Source organism: Telopea speciosissima, chromosome 2 (genome assembly GCF_018873765.1).
Source record: "Telopea speciosissima isolate NSW1024214 ecotype Mountain lineage chromosome 2, Tspe_v1, whole genome shotgun sequence".
In the NCBI taxonomy this organism is placed as follows: Eukaryota; Viridiplantae; Streptophyta; class Magnoliopsida; order Proteales; family Proteaceae; genus Telopea; species Telopea speciosissima.
The window spans coordinates 4903414-4920139 of NC_057917.1; the positions used below are offsets into that span (position 1 = coordinate 4903414).

Consider the following 16726-nt stretch of genomic DNA (forward strand, 5'->3'; position numbering starts at 1 on the left):
ATTCAGATAGTCCTCGAATCTGTTATCATCATAAAGCACATATCCAGTGGCACCTTTTGGGAGAATCCCTCGTGGGAAATTGAATTTTTCAAGCATTTCATAAACTGTTGTTTGTGTCTTATAATCCCTCTTGGGAAATTGAATTTCTTCTTGATTTCTGATTCAAAAACTCGTCTTTTCCAAACCCATCATTTCCCCTAACCCTAAACGATTTGGGAAAGATGAGTTGTAGGTTTTTTTTTCTTTTCTAGGTAAGGTCGTTTTGGTCATTTTACCCAATCAAGGGGAAGAATGGTCCATCAATGTACAAAAATTGGGATCTGTTATAACATAACGTCTCTGTTTAACATGGGAGGGATTATTATGGTACTTAGTTTGGAAAGCAGGGGTGCACGTGGAATTAGTGAAAGTTCAAGGGGGGGCATTTGGAAAAAAACCTTTTTTTTTTTTGATAAACAAACTTTACTCAGGATCATCAGAACTTATAACGATAATGAAGAGATTGCTGTTGCAATGGGTATCATTGTTAACCTCCCCATGAACCAAACCCAAATCACTCAGTGGCTTTTAGATGCGGGCGCCCTTCCGGTCATTTTCAGATTTCTTAGTGATGGAAATTATACTGCTTCAGGTATAAACCAACTGAGAATGCGACAGGAGCGATATGCCGTTTCACTGTTGCAATGAATCAAGAGTGGCAGAAGAGAGCAGCAGAAGCTGGCATTATCCCTCTTTTGGTACAGTTGCGGGACTCCGGAACTGCTTTGACAAAATGATATGCAGCCATTTCACTCGCTCAGTTTTCAGAGAGAGCAGTTATGCTGAGTAAACCAATAAAAAAACATGGGGGATTGTGGTGCTGGTCAGCCCCACCTGAAACTCGCTGCCCAGTGGAGTTTTCGTTTTGTCTTTCTTTTGGAGGCTGGTGCAGTGCAATCCCTTGTGAGGGTGCTTGGGGAGCCAGATACTGGAGCCTGTGAGGCCGCTTTACAGGCACTGTTGACTCTGATTGATGGAGAAAGATTACAAAATGGTAGTAAGGTGCTTGCAGAGGCTAATGCCATTGCAGCAATCATTAAGTTATTGGGTTCACCCTCTACCCAATTACAAGAGAAGTCTTTGAATGCTTTGGAGACGGTTTTCCGGCTGTTGGAGTTCAAGCAACAGTACGGGGCTCTAGCTCAGATGCTTTTAGTAGATATAAGGAGACAGTAATATGAAATCTTTGGCAGCCAAAATACTTGGTTACTTGAATGTGCTTCACGACCAGTCTTATTTTTAAAATAATCAAGAAATCGAACGTTTAAGGTTTTGAAACCCTTTGGATTGAACACACATTGTTGAAGCAGAATCACGTCTGGAGAAGTTGAACGTCAGGCACAATATAATTCTTGGACATTGAAAGAATATTATTGGCCACAAATCGTGTATCCTATCTTGCTAATTCTGTTAAGATTGAATTGAGTTTTGCTTAGAAAGAAGATCAAGCAGCTGAAGAGGTGGAGGTCCTCAAAGTATTTGTATCGAGGCCTCAGTGTAGAATTTAGGATAAACAGTGTATATTACCTCAGTCCAGTCCTGCCAATGCAAGGTCATTATTAGAATTGAAGAACTTTGATTCTTTTTGTTTATTGATTCTATTTGTTTTGGCGTAAAATTTTACTTTGTGTATATAAAATTTTATATGTTAAAATTTTTTTAATCCATAAAAAACAAACATTGAACACTTTTCAACAAGGAAAGTTTTACATTGTCAAAATTTTTGGAGAATAAAATTTTACCTGTAAAATTTTATGCCGAAACAAACATAGGGAAAGTTGCCCGATTGCTTTATACCCTTATTTATTAAAATTTTACTTGAACACCTGTATTTTTTCGATTTCTTTCAAGTAGGTCCTGTCTGTTAGTCAATCACTGTTTAGTGAATACGTCATGGGTTAGAAAGTCCTAAATACCTAAATTAAACCCCTTCCTTCTTCCTTCAATCCCATTGCCCCTACCCCTATTGCATCGCATCTACAACATGATTGTTCAGTGCCCCATAGAATGGGGAAATTTTTTTGAAATAAATGAGAGCAAATGGTTCAGACCTCAATACTTAGAGAATAACGCCTTCTCTTACTCAATACTAAGAAAACCACGACGATGTCTCTAATCTCTTCAGTCCCAGCTCCAGTCTCAGTTTCATCCACCATACATAATTATCATTCTAGTTCTGGAATTGGCTTTCCTAGACGTTCATTCCTTTCTGAAACTAAGCTCTTCTCAGCGCCTTGTCCTCCTTTTCCCAATCCAGAACGAAATGTTGGCGAGAGATTTACGATTTCCTCTGTGAGCTCATTCGATCACATACCCAAAAGGTTCAGAGAAGAGAATTTGAAAGACGAATGTGATTCTTGATTGGAAACCCCATATCCTCCTTTTTATCTAATTATGCTCTTTTTTTTGTACCCCATAGAGAATCTGAAAGATGAATGAAGATTTGGATACAAGTAAATGGCATCCCACCTGCCTTCAAAACTACTGAAATAGGGACTACTGAAAACAGTCACATGCTTTTGAAATTGGGATCTTTTAAATAAGGCTCCAAATATCCTGGAACACTACAAAGTTTCTTTTGACAGTGTAATAGAATCGTCACAGCGACGAGTGAGTTTCGAGCACGAAGGGCAGAAGGGCCTCTTCGCAAGGGTTGTGCTTAGGGTTTGAGAAAAAATTGAATCTTCGGTTGCAGAGTGTTGTGAGCTCCAACCAAGGGGGCAGCGTGCGATCGGAAATCGGATTCCTCTCCGAAAATCACCAACGGTTGCTAAACGTCAAACCATTAATGGAAAGGGGTGCAGGGGCTTGGGCGATGGCATGCGGGTGGGCCGAGACCAGGGGTGGGTTTGGCTTTGGTTGTTGGGAGTGCAGGGCAAGTGCAAGGGTGTCAGGGATGGTAGGGGTAAGGGTGGAGAGGAGGACGGCGGCGAGGGTGGCATGAAGTTGAATTTGGAACGAAGACATTCTTGATTCTTGTAAATTTAAGTCAGAAAACAGAGCAGTTATCAACAATCACCCCTTTAGCGGTTGGGCAAGTAGCCAAACGGAAGCCATCTAGGTTTGGTCCCCACCAATTAATGCCGACTCCCTTCAGGCATACGCACAGAAATAGGAGCACACCCATGAAGGCAAGGCCAACGTCTAGAGCCCCTGAGAGAACATAATTATGGCGTTGCCACTAGTTTTGCCAGTATCTATAGAGGATGAAGCCAGAGAGGAACCTAAGAAGTAGCCAGGTGCTGAAGTTGATAGCACGGGCATCATTCCTGTAGCACCTAATAGGATTGACATGTTGATGAGGCAGACCCATTTCTGCTGAGGGAAGGCTTTGTGTGCAACCCAAACAAGAACTGGGGCAATGGCTCCACCTAGGAAGAACCAAATGACAGCTGAATATGGACCAAGGTCCCCAAAAAATCTATGAAGGCCAATCAGCCCCCAGATAACAGATGCGCTATAAAATACAGTGTCCATGGGTTGTCACGGGGGAGCAGCAGGAAAGTCTCACTGATGTTTGGGATGGAGGTCATTAGCGACCATGCAGTTCCCTGGTAGACCAAACAAGATAGCAAGGTTCCCACAACCTGACTCATAATGTAAAGAAGAATAATACAGAGGATCATTTGTTTTGTTGCTAAAAGTTACCCTGTTCCTCACAGAGACAAAAATGAAAAAAAGAAAGAAAATTTAAAGCTAACCTGAGCCATGAACATTGATCTGAGAGGAATTCTTCATGTAGTCTCATGTAGTGACCAAGCTTCAAATCTTGTGGAAAGGTGTCAAACGACTTGTCTCATACTAATACATCCATACACCTTGAAGCACATGTTGGCAACAGAGCGTCATGGGTACATGTACCCCTATGATATACTCAGTAATGATGTTCAACCTTGGTTCTCGTTACATTGGAATGCAAGTGATCAGGCTCTCACCCCATGGATGAAAAAAAAAAAAAAAAAAATGGAACTTTGATGTGTTAAACAACAGTAATAAGACATGCACCTGGTTTGTGGTGGTATAGATGATGCTAATTGGGAGAGTGAAGATCAGGGCAAGGAAACAAGCTAGTAAGACGCCCCACTATGGTAACTGAAGTTGGTCATTGTAGTACTGACTAGCGAAGATAGTTGCAGCAATGTTGAGGAGGAGGATGCAGATGAACCACCATTGGCGCACTTGCTTATACTTACTAATAAGCCCCGTGTGTATGTCTATCTTCCGCTTCTCCTTCAATAAGGCCTATTTGCTTACCTCTAATATTTTCCTATTATGTGATTTTAGAATATGGGATTTCTTACTAATGTTGCTGAGAAATTTTTGTTTGTAAAGATAAAGTTAAAGCTAAGTAAGCTAAGCTACTATTACTGTTACCTTCCATGGAAGACAAGCACATGAACAGTAGTGGCAGTAAGGGCAGCGAAAGCAGCACCAAAACTGCTAATGGCAAAGAAAGTGCTACTGTAAAGAGAGTCGTTCTGCATGTAGGCGTTGAGGTCAATTTGGAAGTTAGAGTTGATGGTAGAAGAGATATTGTAGGTTTGGCTGGAAGATGGGGAAGGAATTGGCATGGAAGATGTTGAGCCCGTAGGAAACAGGGACAATGAGGTACAGGAGGATGAGGAACCAACGCCGATGTTGGCTGTAGCAAACCAAGGGTTGGCAAGTGGACTGCCAAGGTATGATGTAGTGGTGGACCAGTCAAAGGCCAAGGCACCGATGCCCTAAAGGCCGGAGCCCAGTTGTTGGGCGAGAACGGAGTTAGGGAAGACCCAGCAGACCCAAGAAGTAGGGTTGTAAATGGATAACCACTAATCCGAATTTGATCCCTATCTGTTTAGGAACACTCGTATTCCTTTAGAGATATCTAGAAAAAAAATCCGACTACTCCGATAAAAATCCGTCCAGAAAAAAATCCAAATACTTAATAATAAAAAATTAAGTAAATAATGAACTTGAAGGTTTTTGAAGATTCAATAGGTTCTAGAATATGAGGAAAAGAGAATCATGATCTAAAAGATATGAATTGAGGGTGAATTGTATCTGCTAGGTGGAGGAAGGTCCGGGTTGCACAAGGCAGAGATATAAACAGATGGTCGAAAATCCGAATTCGATCCGAATCTGAATCTATTTAGAGGTATCTGTATTTGGCCAGGAAATATCCGGATCCGATCCCATTCGATCCGTATCCAATTCGTTTACAAGCCTACCAAGAAGACATGGAGGTTAACATTGAAAATAAGTAATTAGGAACGGCTTAATAAGTAAAAGCTACACATGAAAACGATTAGGAAGAACTGGTTATGTGTCAGTCGACCTTTGGGCCTCTTTTCTTTATCATGTAATGCTCTGCATGCAACAGTAATCAATCAATCAATTTATCTATCTCGTAACCAGAACATATAATAATCAATCAATCGTGGTTATGTACATGCAATGAGACTCATGCTTTGGGGTATCTATGTCATACCCCCATCCCATTAACGGATACAATACTATAAACGGGGGTATGATAGGCTGCTTACCAACATCCTAACCACTACCAGGATCTCACAGTCTTACACTAATATTAAATTACAATAATATTAGAACGCGAAAAGTAAAGGAATATTTCATTCCAAAAGATCAGAAATGAGTGGAAGCGTTACAAATACAAAGGATTCAAATCTACGTGATAGACAGTTTAATGCTTTACATTTCGACCCAAAAGATTTACTAGAAACTGAAACAGTAGAAATACTATCAAATATATATACAATACTCATGATAAATAAAATAACAAAAGATATAAATTGTGCCCCAATGGCACAGTCCATGAGTGTACGCCATGATCAAGGTCCAAAATCACGGCTCTGATCGGCCCACATCAAAAGGAAGAGGATCACCATCATTCATCACCTGCATACAGCTAAAAAGAGTTGCGCAACGGGGGTAAGCTCCACTTAGCCCAGTGAGGGGATGGGGAGTGCACATACACACAATTACACATAGTCCATGATGCATGAAATGTTAAATATATTTTCTCCCTAACAAACAATCTAAGTCATGATATATGCTATTGTGATAACTCGGGAGACACTGAGGGTCACTTATCCTATCTCCCCAGTGAAACCTCAATTATCACGAGGGAGCCTACGCCGGTAGAAGCCATCATGACCACCCAGTGGCAGACCCCGATAGCCATCACTACCCCTGACCTGGCCTCTCCCACCTCCACAGCCATCAGGTGCTCAGACTATCCAACACAGAAACCCCTGTTGGCAAGGGTCGTAGCATAAGGGAGCATAAATCCTAGTCGCAGATATACTACACGCAATCCTATCGTCCCGAGAGGTATTCCGGGTGCATCAACGTCCCATTCCATCTAGTACCCAGATACCAGCACGACACGGCGCATACAGACCAGGATGGCAACCAATGAATATCATAAGCATTTTGGGGGTTCCGGCACCGTAATCCGATATAATGAAATAAAGTAAATATATCCATATTTCATCAATTTGTATCCAACATAGTTTATATGCAAGAATACAACATGTTAAGAATAGATGCAAGCATACACAATTATATGATCTATATAATTTTATATATATATAACAAGCCTAAACATCACTCAAAACCCACTCACAGTTTATTTGCTTGTCGTTCGGTGTGTTTGGTAAGATTTGCCTTGGTGCACGTACTCCCGTACCAGTTACGAAGTTTGAGGATGCGTGAGAATATTGTTAGAAGTGTATAGGTGGGTCCCACAAAGAGTCCCAACAATTTATTTGAAATTTGGGTCAAGACAGCAAGGGCGGGTGAAGGAACGGAGTTAGTCAGGTGAGTCCGGTCGTTCCCCTGCCGCCATTCTTTTAAAATCTGAGAAGATTTCTACCTTCAGCCTTTCGTCCATGGAACCACAAGGGTCCTAGGGTTAGGGAGGTGAGTCCAATCCTTCGTTGGAGGTCCAAAATACATAGTCCTTTATAGTACTTAGAGGATTCAAGGGATTGGATCCAACTCCAAGATTTTCCCTAAGTGTTACTATTGTTAAGTTTGACAAAATACAACACAAACTTCTTAAGTCAATCACTTTCAATCTTCACCCCTATAGGTGTTATGGCTTTTAGGATCCTAAAAGAATCACTTCAAGGTCCAACAAGACCACCAAGGCTAGTCTAAGCATTAGTCTTGGGATTCATGGATTTGGAATCACTTTAGGATTCTCAAATTCTAGGATGAGGTCACAAGTCCCTTAGGACAGCAAGGGGTTTTTGAAGGTATTAAGGGTAGACCTTGGCACTTCGATAGGTCAATTAATTAATATATTTGGGGATAATTTAGGTGTTAATTAACCCCCATAAATATTTATTAAATCTTACACAAGCAGCCACAATGTGGGCGAGGTCACCGGATTACAACCATGTTCCTAAGTTGTTGTCAAAACATATCAGCTAGGTTTGGGCCCACTTTTGAGGGTCTTTTATTTGTATTGGGTCCACATTTTCTTCATATAAAATGTATCCCTTTGAGTCTATTTTACAACGCAACTTCAATAGCATCGATACGATATGTATAGAAAAAGTTATGGCCAAAATACTGAACAGTGGTCATGCTGTAAACTGCGGGCGGATTCACGAACGGATTCTATTGTGTGAGTCCGCTCGTGCATCCGTTCAAACCCTGAGACACACCCAAGACACATCCGAGAAGCCGGGTCCACGAGTAGATGCATGATTGTGAGTCCGTTGCTGAGTTCGCTCGCAGTAGAAATGAGTTTTTCAACTCCGAATTGCATTCAAATTGGTTCCCAAGGCCCCCAGTGGCTTTAAGGGCTTGTAGGGATGACTTCCAAGGTTCATTAGGGTCCCAAATATCCTAATGGCACAATGCATTAAGGCATCTATGGTCTACATCTCATTCCTCAACCCAAACTTGGGTTTTTTTGGGTAAAAATCTAGGTTTTCATGGCTTGGGTTGAATGGCACTTCAAAGAGAGGTACAAGGGTATGCAAATGCATCCCAAAGGGACTATAATCATCCCTCCAACAAGAGCATTGGGTCCCAAGTGGAACCCAAGCTAATCCCAACCTCAAAATCCAAAACCTAAACCAATAAATAGAGAAAATGGAGAGGGAGGGATGGAAGATTCACTCACCTCCAATGGAGAACCCAAAACCTAAGGCTAGGTGAGCCCCCTTCTTTAACCTCCTTCCTTCTACTTCTCCTTCTTCTCCTCTTCTTTTCTTTCCTTTTCTTCTTCTCCTTCTTCCTTTCTTTCCTTTCCTTTTCTTCTTTCTTATCCGAACAGCAAGAGGGGAGGGAGGAGAGGACAACAGCTTCCTCTCTTCTCCCTTCCCTTCTCTTCTTCTTCTTTTCTCTCCACAGTTTGGCTAGGTAAGAATGAAATGGGATTTTGAGCTAAGCTCTCTTTTTATAAATGAAGTGGGCCTTAAGGCCTGTTTGGTTAGGTGCCCTCAAACACTTAGTGGCCTCTAGGTTTAAATGGGTTTTAGTTGGGCTTTAAGTCTTGTTTGGCCCATGTCTTTACCCATTAGGTCTAGTTAGTTAATTAGGACATGTTTGGTTTAGCCTTAAGTCTCAGAAGACCTATTAGTCCTTAGGCTTTGTTTGGTTTTGAGTTAAATATAAAACTCATTAATTCTTTAAGTTAAGTCTTGTGGGCCCACTTTCATGGCCCAATTAATAATTTATGATAAGGGTGAGGGTCCATTTAGTCCAAGGGTCTAAGTATGGTGTCCGAGACACGGAGGTGTGGGTCCCACATAAAGATAAATCAAAAGGGCAGGTAACAGCACGGGCGGATTCACGAGCAGTATCAATCAAGTGAGTCCGATCGTGACTCCGGTGCTACTGTCAAGGCCCAAACTTCAAGAAAAGTTACGGGGCTTTGACCCGTACTTTCAGGATTTCGAGGGGACACTTATAATAAAATATTAGGTTCAAGGTCATTAATGTTGACCATTACCACCATGGCATTACCCTTTGGGTAAGGTCTAAATTGCCCCGGGGTATTAGGGAATATTTCGGGTGCGGGTGTAACAATCTAACCGGGCGATACGTAATGATTTTGCTAGTCGTCGATCCCAATACCGTACCTATACCATATCGGTGACACGGTACGAACAGGGGGTAAAACAATCAAAATTCCTTTTTTAAAGGGAAATTAGGGGCAAATTTGTCTAGTATGACTAATCCATGCTGATACCATATTGATATTGTATCGATCTTGCAGGTGACCGATACCCGATCCAATACCGTGCACTAAAACCATGATGAAACTTTTTATCCATTACTAAATACACACCCTCACTGAACTCTCACCCTCCACCACCCTTATCAAACTCTAACCCTCCAACACCATCACCATCTTCCCCCAACCGAATCCCCATCAACACCTCCATTACTCACACGCAACCTCTTTGACCTCTACAACGACCCTCTCTCCCTACCCCCTTCCCATCAAGCTCACACTTCCCAACCTTCCCCCACCCCTTCATCCCATGTTGAACTAACTTGCTTCACCCAAGCAAACAAGGACCCTCAATGGCGGACTGCCATGTCTGATGAGTTCAATGTTTTATTATGCAATGGTACCCGGTATCTAGTTCCATATGATGCATCTATGAATCTGGTTGGTTGTAAGTGGGTCTATCGGATTAAACGCAAGGCCGATGGCTCTATTGAGTGCTACAAGGTCGCCTTGTTGCAACGGACTTCCATCAGCAACATGGCTTGGATTACACTGAAACTTTTAGCCCAGTCATCAAACCTACCACCGATCGTACTATCCTCTCCCTGGCCATCTTCAATGGCTGGTTCTTTCGTCAGCTCGATGTCCACTATGCCTTCCTCCATGGCAATCTTAATGAGGAGGTTTATATGTCATAGTCTCTAGGGTTTGAGTACACCCTGCATCCCACTCATGTGTGCCGCCTTCATGAGTCCCTATATGGCCTCAAACAAGCCCCACGGGCTTGGTTTCATAGGCTCTTTAAGTTTTTGTTACGTTCTGGTTTTCGGTCCTCCCAAACCGACCCATCTCTTTTTATTTATGTCCATGCTAACATCACCTCTTACGTCTTGGTTTATGTTGATGACATTTTGGTAACAGGAAATTAAGCGTTCCATCTCGGACCCTTCTTGGCCAATTGGCCAGCGCTGGTGTTTCAACATCTCCTGCGGGGATGCACTCTTCTACGATCCGACAAAGTATAAGCATCGCTTGAATGTTGGTACATTGTAGTACATCACCTTAATGGGCCATAATGTTGCATTCTCGGTCACCCGCTCATGTCAGTTCATGCATGCTCCCATGAATGATCATTGGACCGTGGTCATGCGCATCCTACGCTATCTCAAGTATATACGTGATCATGGCTTATACTTCTCCAAGTCTAGTTCGGTCCAATTCTAAGCCTTTTTCAGATGCGGATTGGGCTAGTGACAGTGTTGATCGCAAGTCCACCAGTAGTTACGCTATTTATATGGGGTCCAATCTTATCTCTTGGTCCTTCAAAAAGCAGAAGACGGTTGGGCCCAGTCTCTCTCTTTGGTGAACTCAACATTCCTCTCACTGATGCACCTGTCCTATGGTGTGACAACATCAGTGCAACTTATCTCTCTGCCAGTCCGATTTTTCATGCTTGTACAAAGCACGTTGAGATAGATTTTCATTTTGTTCGCGACAAGGTGGCCTCCCGTGAGTTACAGGTCTAGTTCATCTCAATGAAGGATCAAATTGTGGACATTCTTACTAAAGGTCTATGCCCAATTTGGTCGACATTATCTCCTATTATCTCTCCATGGTGTGCTGGCCGATCTCATCCAAGTCTCCTCCGTTTTGGTTGAAGCCACTAGGTGTAGTTGAATATGATTCAAACTCTTTCACATGGAATGATAAAGTTCAACATATATACATCAAACTCTATCAAGTTCCGTTGGCTAAATTACTTACTTTATTCTATGTCACATGTGATTGTATACAACCTTATTTAGAACTCTTCACTTCAAGGAGGATAGAGTCCTCAGTCATGTAATACTCCATCCAACTATATATTTGATGATGTAACTGATTCCTATAAGTATGAATGAAAGGATATTTTTCACCTTAACACAGGGAAATCAACCATATAACAGAGTATGGATCAAATGGGAAGAGCATGAGAAGCCAGAATGGAAATCGATACCAAGATTCATAGTATTTCACCAAACCAAACTTTCAATATTGATTATATTGCTGCCACTTTCTTTCTTATTTAACCTGATAATGGCGACGACAATGCAAAGACACAGTACATATTCATCTGCAGGCCCAGAAAAAGGATAATACCAAATCGGTATAACCAAAACCACCCCAACAATATTCGCCCAACCACCTAAACTAGAAATTCAATATCAAAAAAAATATGAAAAGACGCACAAGTCCACTGTCCCAATATTGCTATTAGACTTTTACTCTGCATCAGCAAACCTGAAAACATGGACAGCCCACAAGCATAAAATTACATAAATTTTCATGCAACAAAAGCAGAATTAAACAGATTAAAAAAAAAAAAAAAGAAGCGATGTATCCGTGTCTCACCCAAGCTCAGAAAGCGCCTGATGGGCTTCAGCGTAATCAGCAAAGAACAAGTCCTCATCCTGCATGCCATCACCCAAGTGAACCAGACAAATTATAAGGAAATTACCACAACAAAAGAGTAAGTTTATCGTCCCCAAGGATCCATCATGATTGGATTTCTGGACTCTGGAGGGTCAATGTCATCATTAAACCAAGGTTCAATTAACCGGATCAGGCTCGATCAATTTCGATTCAATTGATTTTGTTAAATAAATTAAGTGCCTAGTGGTGGAATATAGCTCTCGAAATCCTCAACGGCCAGGCAGCCGAGCAGCCATTGTGCGGCCTCAAGCAGGCAGGGCATGGAACCCACCTGGGTAGGGTGCTCAGGCAATGGGTGGATCGGTAATTTAGCCCCTGCTTGTGTGAGGCTGCACAATGGTTGCTTGGCTGCCCGGCCGTAGAGGATCAGAAGCCCTCGAAATATCACTTAGAGGTCCAAATAATCCAGTGGTATATAAAGGCACATGAAACTATACCTCCATAATTCCTAGATATGATTCAATTTGTAAAATCTTTCTAATTTTTTTAGAAGAAAAATGCTCTTTGTGGCACAATGTACCACTTCGCCCAGACACATTGGGGGAGGGCGAAATGACCATCTCGCTGCCCATGAAAGGTGATAATGACAGCCCTATTGATGCTGATGTGTGCGCTCTCTCATTGATCCCCATGTGCACATGAGCTACGCTCCTCCACAAATAACTCTTACTTATCCTTGTTTTTTTTGAAGGAAAAAATTCTCTGTCCGGGAGTGTGGCCTACGCCAATACTCCCATGAGTTTATCTCTCTTCTCCCCATGTGAAAAAACACCTCTACCCCCTTGTTTTAAGGAGGAGAGAAATAGACACATGGGAGTGCTGGTGTAGGCCACACTCCCGTACAGAAAACTGCTTCCCTTTTTTTTAAAATATGCATTGTACTCCTACCCCCATATTGTATTTAGGGAAGCAGTTTTCTGTACGGGAGTGTGGCCTACGCCATCACTCCCATGTAGGCCACACTCCCGTACAGAGAACTTTTTCCCTTGTATTTAATTGAAAATACCTTTTCCCATACCAATCCAACGCTCAAACCAAGTCGTTGCTACAAATCATGTCAATGATACACATCAAAACTACTTGAAACAAAAGAATCCAACAGATGACGTACCGCAGCATATTTCTCAACATATGGGATGAAGGCTGGGTCTTCTACAAGGACCTTATCGGTTGGCAGCTGTAGAAGGCCTTCCTTCTCTCCCTCAAGCAGTTCCCTGACCAACCAAATAGAGAATAAAATTGTAAGGCCAACGTATGTTTAAAAAAAAAAAAAAAAAAGGAGAAACATCTTCTTCATCAAACAAGGAATAGAAATAAAATGTCCTACTTACACGAAGTAAGAGTTATCGAAGATGAGCGGTTTGCTGGTCCAGGGTCCTTCGAACCCAGTGCGCTCTTTGTGGCATCTTCCCTACAGTTTACATACAAGACCAGCAATCAAAATATAACAGGGGAAGTGGCTCAACCATTAAGCGAAAGGAAGAAACCCTAAGATTTCTGAAGTCTAAACTAACCAGGGTGTGGGCACCAGAAAGAACAACAATTTCCTTATCGCTAAAACCCATGTGTCCAAAGATATCCCTCAAATGGTCCGAACCTGAAATTATTGCAATAAGTCTCAGAATTTAGAAACAAAAACCACCACTCTTCACCAGTACTGACTCATTTCATGACTGGAATACGTTAGGAAACCAAGCTTACCCTTGGTGGCATCAGGAAGACGGCCTTCTGGAGGTGGATGTGGCTTGTCCTGGAATTTCGAAAATACAACATGATTAGCATAACATAAAATACTAAATGACTAACCGTTCAGATAATACATAGTAACAACTTATAATTATTGCAATTAGTCTCAGAATATAATTATATAATTACTAAATATAGTAAAACAAATTAAGTTTTTTTTTTTCTTTTTAAAATTAATTTCACTTCCTCTCCCTTCTTTCCTGATGGAGCGAAAATATAAAATCTAAGACTAAATAACTAATATGCTGCTATTGTTGGATCCATAATTAAGCCTATGGATCCTTGGATTGGTGGATCTTTTTATATACTATAGTTTTGGGTCATGAATCGAGTCAAGAATCACAACCTTACTTTAACCACTTGATTAATTGAATTTTATTTTAACTTGACATGTGAGTAGAAGACCCTTTTTCCAAAATTTCAACCTCATTAAATATGTGCTATATGGCAGATATTTATGGCCACAACTGTGAGATAATAATTTGTTAACTAGCAGCTTTAGCGTATGGTAATTGAAAGAAAAAAATGGTGGGTGGTCGCCTAGATCCACCAGATGGCAAATCAAATGAAAATTAAAGTTTGGACAAAGTTTTATAGACAAATAAATCCCAAAATCTCTTGCACACATGTTAAGTTTTATATAGTTAAAAAATCATGGAAAAGTGAAAGACTAACAAAAAGATGCACCTAACTAGAAGAAGGTATATGGATATACAGAAGAGAATATGCCATTAGATGAAAGAACAAATGATGAAGATTGAAATTTGACATAGACAATTTAACCTATTTTCTATTATTTAATAGTCAAAATTATCACAGCAATATACCACGGTCACCTACTATTTTGTTCATGATGAGATTGAACTTTCACTTTATTTATTTTTGGAGAGTCTTTCTGAACTGTGTCAATCCTTGCACAACCCACCCTCCCCTTAAAAAAGAAATAATACTAATAAACGCTCATGAAGTTGTTATCAATTACCAACTCATGGACACTTAATGCTTATAAAGAAAAGGCCACGCAAGACTGTTAACTTAGTGTATTAAAAAAGTTGTTTCTAAGTGTACCAACAATTGTCTAATGCAATTGATGAGTCATGGTGTGTTTCATATTCATGCGCACCCGGAGGTCTTTGAACCTCTGGTACCTTACCCCTCTCTATTCCTTCCCCCTAAAAAGTAAAATATATATAAAAACTCCTAATTCCCAAAAAAAAAAAATTTGTCCTTAAGTGGACCACTATTCTACCCAAAAAAAATTTTAAAAAGTGGACCACTAAACCTTTCAAACAAGGGTGCGTATATATAAATCGTAATTATTGACTTCTCTAGTGAATAAAAAATGTGTTAGATGCTACTAGCTCATCAAAAATTGATTCCTCAAATACTTATTAGAGTGCTGGTACGACGCGTGATTATCACGCACGCTTACTAAAGGCATAAAGCCATTCGGAGTGGGTCCCAGACTCAGTTCCACGTAACGCCACCTTATTGACCTCCGGATCAACTCTCCATACGTGGCAACTTACTGCGATTTCGTAACAACACGTGTTTTTTTAATTCATAGATATCCTTTCCATGTTGTCATGAAAAAATGTTTAGAAGGACATTTATGTAAGAAAATAAACACGCATCTCATGGTACCGCACATGAAGCTTTCACGTACGAACAGTTACTACGCACCACAGTCCTGTTACGGATCTGACTTATTCGGACAGGAATAAGGCGGTTCATTTCGTCTTGCTTGTGTGGGGATGCAGTAGAGGCAGACGGAAGTAGAGGAATCGAATTGGTCCTATTACTCGCATGGAGTAGGACTCCTTCTCTTTGCTACACACAGGTTAAAAATAGATCTAATGCATTCACTCAGTTCAATTTTCTTCTAAGCATGATATAGAAGGGAAAAGAAAAAGAATAGTCAAATAAATTAAATGTTTACTCATGATTTAACTGTTAATCATCAGAAATCAGAAAAATGGCCTTTTGTGAAGGGAGAATCTCTCACCTCTCTACCGGGATGGAAAGGAATTTCAGGTCCTCCGGTCACTTCCACGGCAACAACTCCAGCCAACTACGAGTACAAAAATGCAAAATAAGACCGGAAAAAAAAAAAACAGAAACAAAACGATAATGGCCGGCCACCGATAGAAGCAATACCTGAACGAAATCTGCGTAAGATAGGATGGGGAACTCCTCCTTGATAGGCTCAATAAGCCTGATGGCAATTTCGAGACCCCTGTTTGCCCCATGAGCAAGCTCTTCGGCGTGCCTCATTGTTCCAAAAGGACCTCCGGACTTTGTGTGGATATCGAAGGTCCCAGCAGAGTGCCATCTGAAACATCACAACATAATTAACAACTACTCAGTACTCTTCTCCAGGACCGCGGTGTGCCTAAACTAAAAAAACACAGAAGAAGAAACGGATCAAAGCGAGGTCACTTACGCCAATCGAACAACAATTGGAGCGCAGTTCTTCTCAGCAATGAGTCCTCTGAGCTTCCTCTTGCATTTCTCAACAGCCTTCAGGTACTCCTCACTCACGGTAGGGTAGACCTTTACCATGGTTTCGATTTCTTAAAACCTATCAAAACTCAAAAAACCAGAAGAACACGATCGAATAAAAATCAATTCAAAGGAAGTTAAATGAGTCAAAAACACGATCGGATTCTGAATCTAGCGATCAAAAGCAATAACAAACGGTCGAAGAGAAACGAAATTCGAAAATGCACAGGAGATGAGAGTTGCAGACCTGATGAGAAACTAGAAAAACAAACAAGACAGAACAAAGCACGGAGCCCTGAAAATGAGAATGATACGAACAGAACACAAGCACTCTTTTTCAAGAGATCGCAACGAGGATATATATGGTTCTAGGTTTAGAAGTTTCTAGTATCTAAATATGAACCCTTGGATCTGCGAACTACAAGATTGATAAGATTGATTGCTAATGAACGGGTCAGATCTTTCTTGACCAAAAGATGTGTGGCTGGCATGCCTTGTTGGGTAGGGTAGGTGGTGAAATCTAAATTAATGTGTTTCCATATTGGGGAACGAAAAAATTATTTATTAACCCCTATTGGGGTAATCACGAGAAGTGAGAGAGCATCAAGTGACTTTGTCCAATTACTAAAGTACCCCTATTTCCCGAATGTCTCTCTTTAAAAGTCAATCTGGATGTTCGCTAAGTGTGAACGCGTGGATATGGGAATGATTCCTTTCGTTTTTGGCGCTTGAGGGTAAGAAGTTCCGGAAACGTGGGATACGGAGATTGGT

The 16726-nt window shown here is 41.1% G+C and overlaps 1 protein-coding gene and 1 pseudogene across 1 annotated transcript; both read right to left on the bottom strand.

Annotated features, from left to right (window-relative positions):
* Positions 1 to 3022: 3022 nt before the first annotated feature.
* LOC122649662 lies at positions 3023 to 5405 on the bottom strand (annotated as a pseudogene).
* A 5842-nt stretch (positions 5406 to 11247) lies between these two features.
* Positions 11248 to 16050, bottom strand: LOC122653276 (L-ascorbate peroxidase 2, cytosolic-like). The gene is made up of 9 exons (XM_043847251.1): positions 15897 to 16050; positions 15611 to 15785; positions 15459 to 15524; positions 13409 to 13457; positions 13222 to 13304; positions 13039 to 13118; positions 12819 to 12921; positions 11627 to 11685; positions 11248 to 11515 (listed from the first exon to the last, which is right to left on the bottom strand). Exons 1-9 carry the CDS (start codon positions 16013 to 16015, stop codon positions 11497 to 11499), a joined length of 753 nt encoding a protein of 250 aa, XP_043703186.1. The 5' UTR covers positions 16016 to 16050; the 3' UTR covers positions 11248 to 11496.
* Between the last annotated feature and the right edge of the window lie 676 nt (positions 16051 to 16726).

Coding starts and splice junctions, on each gene's coding strand:
- LOC122653276 (XM_043847251.1), bottom strand. CDS start 16,015: ATGGTAAAGGTCTACCCTACCGTGAGTGAGGAGTACCTGAAGGCTGTT. Junction 13,305..13,408: donor TCTTCCTGATGCCACCAAGG/GTAAGCTTGGTT, acceptor CAATAATTTCAG/GTTCGGACCATTTGAGGGAT. Junction 13,119..13,221: donor TTTCTGGTGCCCACACCCTG/GTTAGTTTAGAC, acceptor TGTAAACTGTAG/GGAAGATGCCACAAAGAGCG.